This window comes from Colius striatus, chromosome 1, assembly GCF_028858725.1.
Source record: "Colius striatus isolate bColStr4 chromosome 1, bColStr4.1.hap1, whole genome shotgun sequence".
Classification (NCBI taxonomy): Eukaryota; Metazoa; Chordata; class Aves; order Coliiformes; family Coliidae; genus Colius; species Colius striatus.
This window is the reverse complement of record NC_084759.1, coordinates 155,993,470-156,011,041: the sequence shown is the minus strand read 5'-3', so window position 1 is coordinate 156,011,041 and position 17,572 is coordinate 155,993,470. Positions and strand designations below refer to the sequence as shown.

The following is a 17,572-nucleotide window of genomic DNA, read 5'->3' as shown; positions in this document are numbered from 1 at the left end:
GCTTTGGAAACAGCAGCCTTTGCTGTGGCTGAGGGAGGGGAAATGTCCCTGCCTGGCCTGGGGAAGGCCAGCCCTCTCCACCCGTGAGCGCCTTGGTGCAGCTTCCTCCCCTGCCTGCAGGCCTCTTACTGACTTACTCCTTTGGAAGCATCAGTGAAGGCCTCCCTTCACATAATTACCTGGCAACCCTGTGCTTCACTCCTGCAGCTGGCACAGGCCTGCTGAGGTCTGCTGAGTCCTCCCCATCCAAGATCTCCTTGTGCTCAGCATGTCCCAGAATGTCTTGCATTATTAAGCTTCTGCCATCTGGTGCTCTTCTGGGGACGTTCCATCTTCTCCTGCCACCTTTAGCCATTCCTCCTACATGTCTGACTCCCTGCCTTCACCAAAAGGCCTCATGCATGCATCCCTCTTTCTAAGCACCTTCTGCACTCTACCATGCTTATTTCTCCCCAGCCTTGCCCCACCAAACAACCTGCAACCGTGTCCCTAAGCTGCCCCAGGGCTGGTTCTTTGCTTTGCCGTTCAGACTGCACTGTAATATGGTCCTGCAGGCTCTTCTCCCAGCTGATGGATGGGTGCCTGCCCAAGCTGTTTGCTTCCAGCTTTACCTTCCTTGTGTTTTCCAGGGTGCAGGGGAGATGTGAGCTGACTCAGCAGTTCCTGTATGGTTCTCCTGTCTTGATGGCTTTTTAGAAGACACCTCTGTGCTTTGAAGCCTCATGTCAGAGAAAGCGACTACAGCCCCTGTACAGGTGGAGATCACTCCACTGCACACCTGCAGGCATATCCCACCTCAGCCATTCAGGAACTGAACCAGGATCTTTGTTCACAGATGCTCTAGAAGATATAAAACAGTGAGATAAAGGATAGAAAGCAATGCAGATCCCACTGTGCTCTCTGGGCAAGCCTCTCATTGTTTAGTAACATAGGAGTGCTCCTTAGGAAGGGAGGGTTCATTTCTATTCAGCTTCTTTCAACTCATCGATTGTGTTAGTTTTAAATCCTTTGATGAGTAAAGAGAAAGACAGTTAGCTCTAAAAAAAACCTATCAAACTTTTGTGCTATCCTGGAAGGTTAGGCTGCATATAAGGAGTAACAGACTCACCAGTGTCATTTCTCTGCTCGATGATTATAAACAAGTAGTTAGGAAAGTCGGATTTCAGTTGGCCAGGGGAGGTTTTAACCATGGGTACAGCTAGATTAACCATTCCAGAGATTGGGGATTTTCAACTGTTATGTAATAGCAGTCTTTTTTTTAATTTTATTTTTAATTAGGACTGCAACAGATGCTGTGTTTGCTCAAGAAACCAGACTGCCATGTAATACATCCAGAACGTGTGTTTTGTTTGGCAGAATCGTGCCCATGGATTGCTGCTTTTCTTTGCCTTTACTTCTAGTAAAACCACACTGCTGACCCGACAGATGAATCAGTACAGGTTGGATTTAGTTCTTGTTTGTGTTGTCAGGTAAGATTGAGAGTTGGTTTAGTTCAGTTCCTGTTCAACACAGCTTCAGATCTCTTGTGTGTGAGTTCAGTTCTGGCCAAGGAAAAAGTAACCTCATGTAATATAAGATCTCATGGTAACTTCACCTCCATGTCCATCACAGCCCTGTAACTTGATAAAGCCCTTGAAGTGATCAATAATACTGCTCAAATCCATAGTGTATATGAATACTGTATATGTGTCTCTATCATATGTGTATGTATCAAATCCACACTGTGCAACTGCTCATTTAAGACTGCATTTTTGAAGAGCTGATTTTATTCTTTGCATTTATCATCAGTCTTATACCAGTAAGAGCAGGAATATTATCCACAGACTGTGTTTTTAGTCAACTCCCCTTCTAAAGATTTCCACTCTTTATTGTGATAGAATTAAAGGCAAAATTATGAAATGGATTACACTAGGGCCTCAGCTTCAGTTCTCAAGTACTTAATCTCTCTGGATAGGATTCAAATCTATGGCCTCAAGTGCTCCATCTTTACAAAGTGCAGCCACTGACCTAGTCAGTATTTAAAGAGTGCAGATCTTTCAGATTTGGCTTCAGAAAGCAGCAAGCAGAGGGGTCCTGTCACAGTGCAGCATGTGCTAAACACCCTGCTCTGTGTGATCGTCCTCTCTCTCCAGCTGCCTGGTGTAGTGGGTCTGTGTGGCCAAGTTTGGGTAGCATGGGGCTACAGGAGTGGTTTCTTTAAAAACAAAAGAAGCTAGAAGCTCCCCCTGTATCTGACAGAGCCAGTGCTGATCAGCTTTGAGATGGACCCACCGCTGGCCAAGGCCGAGACAACTAGTGATGGAGGTTATACCTCTGTGATTAACATATTGGAGAAGGGGAAGAAGTTACTACTACAAATGCTAAACTGCAGCAGAATAAAGGAGTGAGAATGTGAGAGCAATATCTCTATAGACACCAAGGTCAGTGAAGAAGGGGGAGGAGGTACCTTGGCACCAAAGCAGAGGTACCCTGGCAGCCCATGCTGCAGCCCATGGTGAGCTAGATCTTGTCCCTGCAGCCCATGGGGGCAACAGAGGAGTAGAGATCTACTTACAGTCCAGGGAGGACCCCACGCTGGAGCGGGTGGATGCCTGAAGAAGGCTGTGAGCCTGTGGGAAAGCCCACACTAGAGCAAGTTCCCAACAGGACCTGGGAACCCATGGAGAGAAGAGCCCATACTGGACCACATTTGCTGTCAGGACTTGTGATCCTCTGGGGGCCCCATGCTGGAGCAGTTCATGAGAAACTGCATTCTGGGATAACATATGCTGGACCAATTAATGAATAACTGTAGCCCATGGGACGGACCTACATTGGAGAAGTTCATGGAGAGCTCAGTGGGAGGGACCTCACTCAGTGGGAAGTGTGAGGAGTCCTCTAATGAGAGGAAGCACTGGCAAAGACCATTTGTAATGAATGGACTGTAACTCCCATTCCCAGTCCCTCTTCACTGCTGCAGGGGGAGGAGGTAGAAACCTGGGATGAAGAGAGGAGGTGAGGGAGGTGTTTTAAGGTTGTCCGGTTGAGGAGAGGCAGTGACAGAATAACTTGGTAAACACCTGTCACCTAATCATGGTAAAACCACCACACCTGGCTACTACTTCCACCAACAGCATCCTCACACCTTGTAAGTCCTGCTTTTTTTTTTTTTATCCAGTTTCAGTAGTTATTGCAATGAGAGAGGCCAAAGCGTGGCACGCAGCGTGAGGCCGGACATGGGCAGGTGCCTGCGCCTATGTCCCACTGTGATTATGTGAGGTTATGTGACCATTGAGACCAGGGAGTAACTGCAAAGAGAGGCATCATCTTACAGAAACAAGCAGCTGGAGTAGGAATGCTATCAGGCCACTTAAACACACCCATTTAAATTTCTGCTGTAGTTAAACAGATAGAATAGAGAGAACACTGTTTCCCCCTCATTTTCCTTAAATACAGCTACTCAAGTGTGTATCGCTATGTCATAGATTTTTGTGCTGCTTAACTACCAGCGGCAGCAGACATGCACCAAATGAACACTGCTATGTCCTTAGGGAGCTTAATGCCACTGGTGGTACTAGAAAGTCCAAGATCTCATAGATCATCAATTGTGATCAGCAGGTAGGACAAGAGGAAACTCTCAGGACCTTCATGTTGAAGCAACAACTGATCACTCCTTGCAAATATTGCACAGGGAGCATCATTCAAGGAAGGATTTTGGTGGAAGGAATGAGAAGTTGAACTGCAGTTCTGGGCTTCTAGTGAGGCAGTATGCAGGCTTACTTATGTGACTGTTTTGTCCTCAAAATTAGAGAAGCAACCCACTTACCTTAATGTACAACACAATGGAAGAAGCGGTGGAAAATGACCTGTATGCATTGTCTCCTTCCAAGTGAAAGGGAGGTGTCTGGCAATGTGCTAGCCTTTTAAATGGAGGATGCCAAGCTCTGTTACCCAGCCAGCTCCATAAGCTCTGTAACACTCTCTCTGAGTGTTTGCAAGGCTGCATTGGTCTCTTTGGCACACACATGCTGAGCTGAGGAAGGACAGCCACGTGGGCTGAGCTAGTGCTCCCCTTATGCTTCCTGATATATGAATGCTTCAGCTGCCCTGAAAGGCATCTGAGGAGTTTTATGGTCATATATAATCATAGTCAAGCAACAAATTTTACCTAGGGTGAACTAGCAAGCAGAACTGAGGTATTGGCTTTATAAGCCATTACAATCTGGCAACTACTCCTCATGATAATTTCTGCCAGGTCAGCACTGCCATGTCACTTCCAGCAGTCTCCAGCTCCAGCCCAGAGGAACACATACTGTATCCCCTTGAATGACAGGGACCTGCAGACTGTAATGCCTATGGCTGCTGGGAAATAAATGTATCTGTGGAGCAGAGCATGTTCTAGAAGCCCCTATCTCCATCTGCCTGAAGTTTGTCACCAAGTATCTGATACCTTAAAAGATGAAAATGCACAGAAGAGAAGCTCCTTCTTTCTCCAGGACTGCAGTAAAACATTCTTCATCAGGGCTAGCACCAAAGCCTGGTGTGTTATTATATTCATTGATTATGGTTGTCTAAAGCCTGGATTCCCAGGCACCTACATCGCTCCTCAGATGCTCTCCAGTACCAGGAGGTGACAGTGGCACCTAGAGATGAGCAACTGCCTGCCCTGAGGACCTGCTCCAAACTGCAAGAAAATATTCAAGAGTGATAAACAGTGAATTCAAATCCTTGACCTTACTTTACAATTGTTCCTTATATTTTTCTCTCCCGCCACCCATATCCTTTGAGAAAAAAAACCACAACAATGATTAATGATTAGCCTTGGTTGGATAATACACGCCAACCAAAACTGATGGCTGATTCAAGACCGTGGTTCTGCAGTCAATAGCAGATTTGTGCACAGCTGTAGCTCTCAATAGGATGTGTGTGATTACGATTAAATATGTAACTACAATTGTATTTTTGATAATTTAACCAGGACAGATGATACTGTTTATTCCAGCTTTCATGCTGGCTGTGTGGGGACACAGATCTGTACCAGCAGGAAGCTTGTTGATAAAAAATAAAAACTATCAACACTTTCTTTTTTTTCTCTGATGAAATCTAAAAGGGAGGGGTGATTTATGTTGGATCTCAGCTTTGCTTTGTGTCGTTGTGGTGGTGTTTGATCCAGGAGCAGTAAAGCTGAATTTTCTGTACCAGCAAGGAGGGAGTTTTTGTGTGCAACCTGATTCCCAGGAATGTTTCTTGCACAGAAGCAGTCCTCTGCAGAGCCCAAGGCACTTCTGGCAATAGAAATCAATCTCAGGCTCCAGTGCAAGATATCTGTCTCACAACATCTACTGCCAGTAGCCACCCGTGAGAGTGAGGACCTAATCTTCTCCACGCCAATCTCAGCCAGTTGTCTCAACCCCACAGTGTGTTGTGGAAAAGGAGGGAAAAGGAAAAGCTACTCCAGACAGTGGGCAAGGAATACGGAAGGGAACGTCATTAGAGGCCAGGCAAGAGGACCAAAACAAGGACTGACATTCAAAGAGAGCAAAGGCTGACTCTTCCTGCAGTGCTTTGCTCAGAATCTCTCTGTCAATCTTGACTAGCTAAAGATGTTGCCAGACATCCCCACTCTTCTAATTCATTTCCCCAGACTTGGGATCAGCCTTCCTGGGAGAGGTTCTCCTGGATCTCTCTCAGCATGTCTCCCTTTCTGGGGGTATCAGACAACATCTCTACTAGTTGGTACCTTGTTTCCTGGGAGAGTTACGCACTTCTCCCTAAATGTCTGTCACATACAATACCCACTCACCCATATCAGTGCAACTTGCTGCTTTGGGAGCATATCAACATATCAGCACAAAAGCAAATGAGGTTAATGCCATAAAGGTAATCCTTGGATACATGTTTCAGAGCCAGAGCACAAGGGATTCAGAGACAGGATCCTCAGGAGAAAGCCCAGTGTCATGCAGAAGTGCCACATGTTCCCTTCCAGAAATTACACCCTTTGCCCTATTCTTTGCTGCTTTCTAAGGCAGAGCTGCTCCACTGTGGCTGTCTGGACTGAAGACCAGTCACCTCTGAGCCAGACTGTTTTGAAAATCGTCATAATGTTTATACCTGAACTGATGTAAAGATAAAGGAAATGGACAGGGCAGGAAAGGGTGGAGGCTGCAGTAATGTTAGCTCAGTGTGACTGTGATGAGTGCTGGCAGGGGGAACTTTGTTTTCAGAGAGCGAGGCTGTTCTTGTGTTGTCAATGTACTGCACAGGTAGCTAAGCAGAAGGAATGACACGAGCATATTTGCCATGCAGCCAATATCAGCGACCAAAAATAAACATGTTATTTAGACACATTCCACAGCACCAAGCACCGTCTCTCCCCGAGCACCTGCTTGCTTTTTTTACTCAGCTTAATAAAAGACACTAACTCAGTCGCTGAACCTCCCAGACATGGCTTCTGCCCCAGCCTCAGCTGAAGTGAGATCGGCTGCAGTGCTGTGCCTCTTACTGGCAGCTCAGCCCTGTGTCACCGAAGCCAGTGAAGCATGGTGGGCAGCACTGGGCATTGGCACCCCACGGAGGCAGCAGGGCTGGAGCAGTGCCAGCAGCAAGAGAGGGAAAGGAGCAGAGCTGACACAGAGAGAGAGCGCAGCCCACCTCTTCTGTCTCATCCTGCTGCTCAAAAGACTCAATCACTGCTGCCATCTCTGCCTTCCCCTGTCACACACTGCTCCTTCCCATCTACCAGTGGCCAAATTGCATATCCGGGGCAGTGGTATGGACAAAACATGCTGGTTTGCTGCCAATAACCTCCCACCCAAAAGGACTTTCAACATTTTTGTGATTTTCGGAGACTTCCAATGCAATTCAAATGACAACTATAAAGATCTGCATCTGAATTAATTATCTTGTCTCCCTTCACCTCTGTTGGAGAGAAACATACTTCTCAGGTGTGATTTGGTTTGTCACAAAGCAGGTTAGCTGAAATTCCCTTGGTAGCACTCCTTTCTCTCCACTGGTTTTAGTGGGAATCTGGATTGCTGGCCTCTGCTTAAGAAGTCTGTTCTGTAGACACCTAGCAGTCAATTTAATTGCCTACATTCTGGTGCCTTGGACCATTTCAGATCTTCTGGGTTATTCAGTGTGAGCTGATGCTCCAGGAGTCTAGTCTCCTCCAGCTTTTCTATCCATTATGCCATCTGTATGCTAGTAACAGAGTTACAGGTGACTGATGCACCAGAATGAAGTCCATATGGTAGACTGAAATAGTGAAGATTCAGCACTCAATCCATTTGCTCTTACAAAGGTGATTTGTGATGCCTAAGGATACCCAGAACATCTGCACAGGACTTCTAGATCTGATACAGGAGATATGAGAAACCCATGTGCTCCTGGAGTGGTCCCTGGAAGCTGAGCAGGATATGCTGTGGCATCTCAAATGAAATGTTGAAAGCAACTGAGGCCCCAGGCAAACTAGCTAACCACACCTCAGACAATTTCAGCATACACAGAAATAGACACCTACACTGAATCAGCTGGGCCAGTCCCTGACCATTTGGCTGACACATCCAGCTCACATTTAGAAAGTACCAGACATCTACATTTAGGTGCCTCTATCTGCAAGTTGCATCTTAGAGTAAGGTGACAATCAGCTCAGCTTTCTGATGTGGTCCTTGTGCCTTTTGTTCTCACCCATGTAGATGACCAATGATTCTCTGTCCTCCTTGACTCCGTTTCTCAGGCTGCTTACCATGAGTCAGGAGCACTTGGGCTCCTAAGACACTGGGGATAGGGTTTTTTTAAATGTAGCCTTCTGAAAGTATGGTGTGTGTCTGAGGACTGACTTTCAAGAATTTCTCAAGCATTCTGGAAAACGTCAGTGTTACTCTTCCTGTATTTTCTTCTTTTTTTCCTTCTAATATAATTTGACGTTGCTGCCTTCCATGGGGTTTTGTGTGTCTGTGTAAATCTAGGGAAGTAGCTGGCAGACTGTAACGTGCTCTGACAAGATGTAAATAGGTTGGTGGTGACCCATGGCCTTTGAAAGCTTCTTGGGATGTCTTCCTAGCCAGGTTGTGTTCCACTGAGCTAAACTCCTCTCCATCACTATTTGTTTCCTCCTCTCATTTTTCACAGCTGCCTCCTTCTCGTCTGGCTCACTAAGCCTGAGACCTACTTTAAAGTTAGACTAATTTCATGTAAAACCAAAAAATGTTATGTTCTTTCCTAAGAAACCTCAGGATTTTACACTGAAATGGAGGTAGGAAGGACATAAGGAAATGTCCTAGGGCTCAGCATAGACCATCCCATAGTGACTGCACAGGGCATCACCTTTCACTCTGTGGATGAGCCTGCAGTATCCCTGCAGGCCCTCGCGTGCTTCTAGGGGATATGCAAGAGCAGACTCTCTTGTATGTGTGTTTTGTGTCAATCTCACATGTGACATTCAAAAGGGATCAGTGCTCAGAAATAAGCCAGAGGTCCTGAAACAAACAAGCAGCAAAACTCATGTTCAGATGAGACAGCCACGGGCAGTCAGACCTCTGCAGAGGCTTGTATTGCTGCTCTCCCGGTTTTGTGAAGGGGCACAAACTCCACAGGGTGAGAGGGATTTCCAGGTTTAGGGACTGTGTGTAGGGACCAAGTGTTTGTTGTGGATACGCTCTGATGTCAATTCCTTATTCAGAATAATAAAATACTGCCAGTGAGTAATATTTAAAATAACAGACCGAGTCATGAACACGATGGAGGTACCCAGGGCTCTGGATGGGACTGCGTGGGTAGGCGTGTCAGGCCAGAGGCACAATGTAGAACAAGGGGGAATTTGTCAGGGCCTTCATTCCTTAACCATTGACACCAGCAATTGGGACAAAGTGACTCAATGCTCTCGAGTAGACAGAGCTGTGCCTTCAGAGAGCAGGGCTGCGCTGAGCAAGACACCAGGAAATGCAAACTGCCCTCATCAGGAGCAGAGCCTGTAGTTCTCACTGGCAGAGGTGGAAGGGATGTGTACAGCAGATGTGTTTCTGTGCTCAGACACCAGGAAACTCACTGAAGCCGGGCTTGCAGTCCTTATTTACTCCCTCCGGGGGGTAAATTTATTAATTTATCCCCTATTTAATCCCTCCAGGCACCCCGTGAGACCTCCCAGTCTTCCACTTTGCAAGCTGTTATCTGGCAAACAAGCCTGCAAAGAGACAAAAGGCTTGGAGCAGGGAGGGGATGCTATTCACGGTCCCCACCCACAGGTGCCAGGAGTCAGACAGGACAGCACCTTATCAAGCATTTGTCTGAACAGGGACAGGGCTGGTACAGGCTCCTTCCCCACCCGATGCAGGGATGAGTGAGTGAATGAGTGAGTGAGTGCTCTGCTGACGTCAGGAGGCCTTACTTCATTCTCTGGCACGGGCACCGAACTTTCATAGCCCTGTGCAGTGGGAGAGCAGAGGAGAGGCGGTGGAACTGGAATAGGCGTGCTCGGCCACACCTCCTGAGCCCTCCCGCCGTTAAAGCTCCCAAGGAGGGCAAGCGCAGGGCTCCAGAGGCACAGAAAGGAAGGCAGCTGGGTGACTGGCGCACTGGGAACTGCCTCTTCTAGCCGGACCTTCGCTCTTGCTTTCTCCAGGTAGGAACCAAAAGGCAAGTCAAGGCAACATCCTACAGGATCTAGGGTGGACCAGCCTTCTGTGGCTGGGGTGGGATGACATGCAGGGCCATGGCCCTGGCGGGTGGGAGAGCAGGAGCACAGAGTGCCATGGCCAACAGAGAACACCTCCCACCCTTGACTCCACGTGGGATTGCCAGCTGGAGCTGGAGGAGGGCTATGTCGGGCTTTCCTGGGAAATTACTTGAAATTTGGGGCTGAACGGGTGTATTTTACGCACAAGTATCCGTGAGGAAAGACGCTCAGGCCTCAGACGACTCAGCACTAAAGCGAGGACCATGATTTGGGGCAATCTGTGAATACCACAGCACAGGCTCCCTTGCAGACTGCAGAGCCCCTAGGATATCCCAGACACTTTTGTAGGTGTGTGATGAGCAGAGTCAGCTTCTAGGACAGGCAATACTCATCCAGGCAATACTAATTTCTTCGTGCCTCATAGGACATCTACCCTGGAAAAAAATAAAAGGAAGTCAAAATCAGTGCAAGTGGCCCAGTTCTCCAAGGCAGAGAGGTTCTTTCCATCCTATTTATTCCAAAATCTGTGGCAGCCAACTTTGGCAAGTACCACTTGCAGTAAGCATCAGTCAAGACCTAAATCTATGAATACACTGTGTGCTGCAGCGGAGTTTAGTGCTAGCTCTGGGCTCGCTCTCTGCTCTGACAGTGGGCTATATCTGGTCTATATCTGCCAGAGCTGTGAATAGACAAGCTAATCTGATCAACACCAAAGGTCTATGGATAAAATTGTAACTTTTGCTCTCCAGATTTTCATAAAGATGCATTCACTTATTGCTCTCAAATGTCTAGTAAGTCTCATCTTAGACAAATCCCTACAATTTTGTGAACAATGATTTGTGAAAACTCCTGCGTGTGTTATTTACTAATTCCATGCTCTCCACAAGAGTCCAGAGTTCCTGCCTATTTGAATAATTTGCATTTTACTGTAGCCGTACAGGGAGGTTACAAGCTGGAAAAATGTTCCACCTTTTATAAGCAGGTCACCTTGAGGCATATGTGGGGCTGAGAGTGAGTCAGTGGTATTTTACCCTGTTTGTTCAATGCCTTGATTTGGCCAACTGCCATTTATTGAAAACTAACTTATACTCCCAAAAATCTGTTGGAAGGGCTTTAGAACCAACCTCATGACTGCAGTGTTTTGTTCTGGTGGTGTAAAATCAAGGCAAGTGGCCTAGTGAGAACTAGAGGCTAAATTTTGTCTTAGCAATTTGGTACCTAGAAAGCAGTGCCTGGCCCCTGGGATCTAAACTCACTCATTGCCTGCATAATGGGCCATGAAATGCAAAATGTCCCTATGCAGTGGTTTCTGCATGTGCTTCAGGCTACCAGGAAGTAGGCAGCTTAGTTCCCCTCAATGATGAGCAGGGATCACCTAAACAACCCTCTTATCCCCTGTCGAGACGGGCTTAAACCAGTCTTACTCAGACAGCACTTACCTCCTCACGATGAGACAGTAGGAATGCACCAGGTGCTTTAGAGGCCTTGTCAGTCTTCGACTTGTGGACTCTTCAAGCAGCAGCTCAGTGATTGCTGCTCATGCTCTGACATGTCAGACCTCCAGCCAGTGAAAGGTGATGTCTTGAGGAGGGGACCGAGCTCTTTGAGACAGTTCTTATTGCTGCACTGCCATGAAGAAGGAGAAATATAAGTTTAGGGCTTGTGGTTGGTAGCCTATGTTTGCTATTTAATTTGGAGTGAGAAGAGCTAGGCTGGAGGTATACAGGTTAGTTATCTGTAGGGTAAAAGGCAACTAAAGTTCCCTTTTGTTCATACCCATAAATCAAAGCCAAGAGTACTTCAGAGAAAGTGAAAGAGGGAAAAGAAACAGCATAATGAATTTCCTGTTCTGCATTGCTCATCTCTGAGCCCCACTGCTATGAGGTGCTGATGATGTTTAAACTTGTCAAAAGAGAGTAAACTGTATTGTGACTAACAGCTGCTCTTGTATCACAAAAGTGTCGAGGCAGCTCAGTCTCTGTGCTGCAGGGCACCAAGCTAATGCCTGCCAAAGGGCCTCACCTTCTCCCTCTCTTTATGCTCCTATGATGTTGCACAACCTCAGGCACGGCGCAGAGGACATGCAAGGTGAATTGTCTCCTGCTAAGGGGCTTGGCTTGCCCTTGGTAGAGGGCTGATAGCAAACAAGGGGATGGCTCTGCTCTGACAGCCCCATATCCTTACTGCTGTAATGTCCCTGCCCAGTGAGATGAGGATGGAGGGCTGTCCTACCTCTCCTTCACTATGGGTGGTTAAATGACAGCCTGTGTCTTTTCTTTTTCCACAGCTTTGAGGAAACATTTTAAGGGGAGGTTGTTCAAGAAGGCAAGAGGATGACAACGTCAACTCCCCGAGGCTGCGGCAGCATTGGGGCTGACTATTATCTGCTCTGTGACATAGAGGCAGCTTGGGGGATTGTCCTGGAGTCGCTGGCTGCAGCTGGTGTCCTCATCACCATTTCCTTCATCTGCGTGCTCTTCTTTCTCATCTGCAAAGTCCAAGACAACAGCAAGCGGCACATGGTCGCTGTCTATTTCTTCTTTCTCTTAGGCACGCTCGGCCTTTTTGGTCTCACTTTTGCCTTCATCATTAATCTCAATGACAGGATTCGCCCCACTCGCTTCTTCCTATTTGGAGTCATCTTTGCTCTCTGCTTCTCATGCCTCCTCACCCATGCCTTCAACCTCAACAGATTGGTGAGGGGAAGAAAGCCCTTCTCCTGGCTGGTGTTGTTGCTCCTCATTATTTCCTTTGCCTTGGTGCAAGTTGTAATCAACATTGAGTACTTAGTCACCATGCTAGTACACCAGAGAGACACATTTCTGGGTATGTCTCGGGAGGAAACCAACAAGGACTTTGTCATGCTTTTGATCTACGTGCTCTTCTTGATGGCTCTGACCTTCTTGGTTTCCATGTTCACGTTCTGTGGGTCATACAAGAGCTGGAAGAGGCATGGGGCACACATCTTTGTCACTGTCCTGTTCTCCATTGCCATTTGGGTAGTGTGGATCACTATGCTCACAAAAGGCAACACAGTTTTAGAACATCAAAACTGGGATGATCCAGTTGTGGCCATTGCTCTGGTGTCCAATGGATGGATCTTCCTCATAATGTTTATCATCCCTGAAATTTGTTTCCTCACTGCCCCTCTGAAGCTGGGCGACTACCCTCCAGAAAACGACTTCTGCCAACCCAGGTTCTTAAAGCAGACAGATGGAGTGGAAAACCGTGCCTACAGACAAGATGAAATCGTGCAAGGTATGATGGAGTCAATGACTCCACAGTCCCCCAGCCCAAAGCACACGTGCACCACTCAGTAAACTAAAAGTGGTAGAAGGGATACAGGAAAAGACAGATAATTTAAATGTAGGGAAAAGTTTCAGACTGATGAAACTTCAGAAATGCATGTGAAAATGAATCTCTAGACAAGAAGGAAAAGAGTAAGGACCAATGCAAAAGCCAAAGATGTGTAGGAGAAGTGACTGAATAGGAGACTTACTGAGTCAGGGCTGAAACAGAGCTCCTTGAGATTCTGTTATGTCTGGGAAGTCCATGTAAAAAAATAAGGAGTTTTTTTATTTGTCTCAGCGATGCTCGAGCTCCTCAGGCCTCTCCAGGTTATACCTTGGAGATTATTTATTCCAGTTCTGATCTGGTTCCCTTTATCTGTTTGAAAATGAACCTATCATCCAAAAAAAGGAGGCACGGAGGTCTTACTTTTCTGTATGAGTCTCCTGCTTACTTGGACAAAGCAAAATGTTTCATCAACTGAGGTTTCCCAAATCCATGGGTAGGAGATGTGACTGCATTCCCTATGGATCTACTACTGAAATCACATTTGTCCTCTGGAGTCAGACCTCCAGGTTTGTAAAAGAAGAGCTGAGATGTAGCATAAGAATAGCACTCGCTGTGCTCTCCCAAGGAATACTGCAAAGGGGGTCTTGTGTATGCAAGTGGGAGGGATTTGGCTGGTGATGGTGACAGTAATAGTGAGGCAACAGGATGTGTCTAAACTCCAAGGCCACCTGTGTCCTGTTATTTACAATACCATGCATTCCTGCTTTCACAAGGAAATATTTAATAAGTCACCCACCTATAGATTTTAACCTATTCTTGCCTGCATATTGCATGGTTTGATCAGTCTAAAAGCAGCTGCTAACTGCTAACTCACAGGCCCTTTGAGCCTCCCTTGATGTGGTATTTCTAAACTATCACGTAATGCTAACTCACTAACTTTCCTTCCCTCTTGTGTTGTGACTCAGGAGAGACAGGAGACCTCAGCTACTCTCCATACTCTTCTAACTTTCAGATGAAGGTAAGTCCAGGCTACTCTTTACCCATTTCACCACACACAGGCTATTGTTCAGGCGCTGAAGGAGAAGGCAAAACCAGAGGGACGTAGAGCAGGCTCTGTGGAGGCAGGCATGTGCTCTGCATGGAGCTGGACAATGCCATGACAGCTGCTCATAGAGGTGCCTGTAGTAGGAGGGAGGGAGCTGGCACATGGAAAGGCAAGAGGGGCCCAAGGCAAAGTCTGAGGTTGAGGTTTTCACTACTTCTGGTTTTAACATCACATAGCAAATCCTCTCCTTGAGCACAGTTCCTGCTGTAGACTGTGCCCTTCCTTCAGGTGTTTATCTTCCTTTCCCCAGCCTGTGCCCTGAACGTATTCCCACCAGCAGTCACTGGAAGTTGCAGTGCAGATCCAGAGTGGGCAGTGTCCCCATGTCCATTCACATCCCCATGTCCATTCACCAGTTCTCCTTCAGACCACAACCTAGCCAGGTCTGGTAGCTTACATCACATCACCACATTCTGGTGACATGCCTCAGTTACTGTGTTTTTTATTCCCAGGATCCTCTTGCATTGATCACACTCTCGAGAAACCTTCAGCTCTGTTTTTCCCTCTGCTCTTTTGGTGTTTCTTTTTTGTTATTCTATTGGATTCTATTACTTCTCTCCAGTTTTGAAAGGTAAAAGATTTTTGTGTTTCCTTTTCAGACCATCGAACCCCCAAATGATTTCTCCATCCCTCGGCCCAAGGCTCGGACAAGCCCATACCATGACTACACTGGTGGGAAAAGTCCCATGTAGCAGCTCCACAGTGAGCAGAGACTGAGTGCCCATCAGCAGAGGTGTGGGGAATGGGCCACATGGTGACGAATGAGTCAATCCTGCAGGAGAGACAGAGTCAACCCAGAGGGATCCTCTTTTGCACAAGCACACTTGTCATTCCTCAAACACAGCTTTCAGACACTGCTCTGACCATCCTGTCCCTGATCACTCTGTTTCTTTGTGGGATGGAGCTCATCTCTTCTGACAGAGGAGCATGCTGGGAAGTGCTTGTCCTGGACTAATTTCAGCAGGAACGCTGTAGGGCTAGAGCAACAGGAAGAGCATCAGCTGGGCCTGCAACTGGCTCTGCCCCAGCCAGAACTTGCTTTGATCAGCCCATGGGCCACCTGTGCCCCATGTCTGATGGGAGAAGAGGCAGGAACAGGAGTGTCAGCCCTATACATCCTCACTCCTTTCCACCTATGAACACATTTCAGGTACTATCAAGGACACCTTTATCTATCCACCATTGCTTTTGTGCCCACTCCCAGCCCTGCCTGGGAGATAGTGGAGGAACTATTCCCTTTTTGTTCTTCACATATACTTGCAACCCTTTCCTCATCACCTGGAGACCATGGTGGAGAGGGGGAAGGAAAATTTAAAGACATAAAAACATCTACACACGTTTACCCTGACACGTTTTCTGAATTGTGCTGTAGCATCAGCCTCCCTCCTAGCTCCGACACCTGACCACACGCCCCAGTTAAGCTCCCCAGCATGCCTGCCCAACCCCCAAAATCCTCCCTTCACACCCATGCCACCCCAGCCTGTGGATCCCTGCAGGCAAAGCCTCCTTCCATGCAGCTGCTTGCAATACCCCAGTGGGATTTAATCCCACACACCTGAGAGCTCTGCCTCCTCCTGAGTATGTGTGTGGCATTAACTCGAGAGCCAGGGACCACGAGCATGTGTGTTGTGCGTGCATGAGTGTGTGTGTGTGTGTGTGCCGTGTGGACTGCACCCTGGTGATCAGCAATGAGTCTGCAGAGTTGAATCATTCTGTAGCCTGCTTTGCATTTGGCAAATAGCTTTCCGTGATATTTCATATATAAATATATATCTCCAAGTGGGTGTGTATGGGGCACTGGTGTCTGACACAGCTGTATATTTATTTAGTACTTTGTATGTGGATTATTTAATTAATAAAAACCCAAACAGCCTGACTACAAGAGACAAGTGTTTTTACTTTGGAATGTGATTCCTCTAATGGCTGGTGGGGGTGACAGCAACAGCTCTCCATGGGTTGCAGTGGGCTGCCCAGCAGATTGCAGCTGGGGAAAAATGGCAAAAAGATGCTGGCTTATTCAAAGCTATCACTGGGGGTGAGAGATCAGCCTCTTGAGGATGCCAAAGGGGGCTAGTAGCTTCTCGATGGTACTTCTCTCAGTTAAAGCAAGCCAATTCAGTGTTAGAAGTGCTGAAGAAATGAAGAAATATAAGCCTGAGAAACAGCAAGAAACTGCAGGAGAAAGGATGTTCTCATTTCATCACTGCATGTGTCTGTGTCTGCTGTGTCTATATTCCAGTATTTACTTGCTTGTGTCTTGCTGACTACTTGCATAATCAAGAATAGGAAAGGAGCTTGTAGATGTTTAATTCAGCTTGTAGAAATACACCTTTCTGATGTTCTGAACACAGGTAATATCTTTTATTTGGAAGTAAAACAATATCAAAGTTAAATTATGATGTTGATAATGATAGAATCACAGAATCACAGAATGGTAGGGGTTGGAAGGGACCTCTAGAGATCATCCAGTCCAGCCCCCTGCTAAAGCAGGTTCACCTCGATCAGGTCACACAGGAACGTGTCCAGGCAGGTTTGGAAACCTCCAGAGCAGGAGACTCCACACCCTCCCTGGGCAGCCTGGGCCAGGGCTCCCTCACCTGAACAGCAAAGGAGCTTTTCCTTGTGCTTAAGTGGAACTTTTTTGTGCTCCAGCTTATGTCCATTACCCCTTGTCATGACACTGGACACCACAGAAAACAGTGTCACCCTATGATGATTACGGTATTTTGGTTTTCAACCTCCTGATGGTATGAGGCTGTAATGTCCCATTTTAGAGGCTTTCTCTCCCATGAGTTTTTACCTGGAATGTTGTACCACCACATACCTATATGCTCCCTCCAAGCAAAACCCCTTCCTCAGTCACAGTGCTGTCTAGAATGTGCCAGGTTGGGCCTTCCCCCAACTCTGCTTATTGGAGTCTTTCTGAACACTTTGGTATGATAAAGAGTCCTCCTAGGCATTGGTTTGAAATGCATCACAGGAAATCTTGGCTTTTTATATTAAATTTGAGGTGAAAACAATGCTTGCCTTACTCTTCTTCTCTCCCCCTCACCTACACACATGTAACAGAGGATGGAAGAGAAAATTTAAGGATCCTAATCGAGGAGCAGATTGAGAAAGATATGTAGAGTCTCGATGAAAGTTATTGACTTGCAGGGTGAAAACAGGAGAGATGTGCTTGAAATAACAACAAACTTTAAAAAAATTAGGTTTTCAAGCTGGTGTGGTGCCACTGATGGCTTACATGTAGCTAGGGTACATCCCCAGGGGAGTCAAAACTGTGTCCACTGAGTCAGCTTCAGTGGAGACTGGTGGAGTGAAATGACAGGCTAAGAGAAGAAATAAGAGTAAAACGTGCTCTTACCATGTGCATTTTCCACACCCCAGGCACTTATCAACTCCTTCACTGACTGCCACAGATCAGAAAGTGCCTCCCAAATGCACCTTGGGCCCAGAGGCAGCAGAGCTAGGAGGGACTAGGGACACTAGATGCACACTCTCATTGGTTCAAGGCAAGG

The 17,572-nt window shown here is 46.9% G+C and overlaps 1 protein-coding gene across 1 annotated transcript; it reads left to right on the top strand.

The window, feature by feature from the left end:
* Positions 1 to 9,471: 9,471 nt before the first annotated feature.
* On the top strand, positions 9,472 to 15,930 carry LOC104556473 (retinoic acid-induced protein 3). Its single transcript, XM_062014055.1, has 4 exons — positions 9,472 to 9,598; positions 11,940 to 12,910; positions 13,915 to 13,967; positions 14,654 to 15,930. The coding sequence occupies exons 2-4, from the start codon at positions 11,986 to 11,988 to the stop codon at positions 14,744 to 14,746; spliced, it is 1,071 nt and encodes a 356-aa protein (XP_061870039.1). The 5' UTR covers positions 9,472 to 9,598; positions 11,940 to 11,985; the 3' UTR covers positions 14,747 to 15,930.
* The last annotated feature ends 1,642 nt before the right edge of the window (positions 15,931 to 17,572 follow it).

Bases quoted from the DNA above. Each gene is read 5' to 3' on its own strand.
- LOC104556473 (XM_062014055.1), top strand. From the start codon at position 11,986: ATGACAACGTCAACTCCCCGAGGCTGCGGCAGCATTGGGGCTGACTAT. The intron at 12,911-13,914 runs GTATGATGGAGT...GTTGTGACTCAG, and splicing joins ACAAGATGAAATCGTGCAAG to GAGAGACAGGAGACCTCAGC. The intron at 13,968-14,653 runs GTAAGTCCAGGC...TTTCCTTTTCAG, and splicing joins CTTCTAACTTTCAGATGAAG to ACCATCGAACCCCCAAATGA.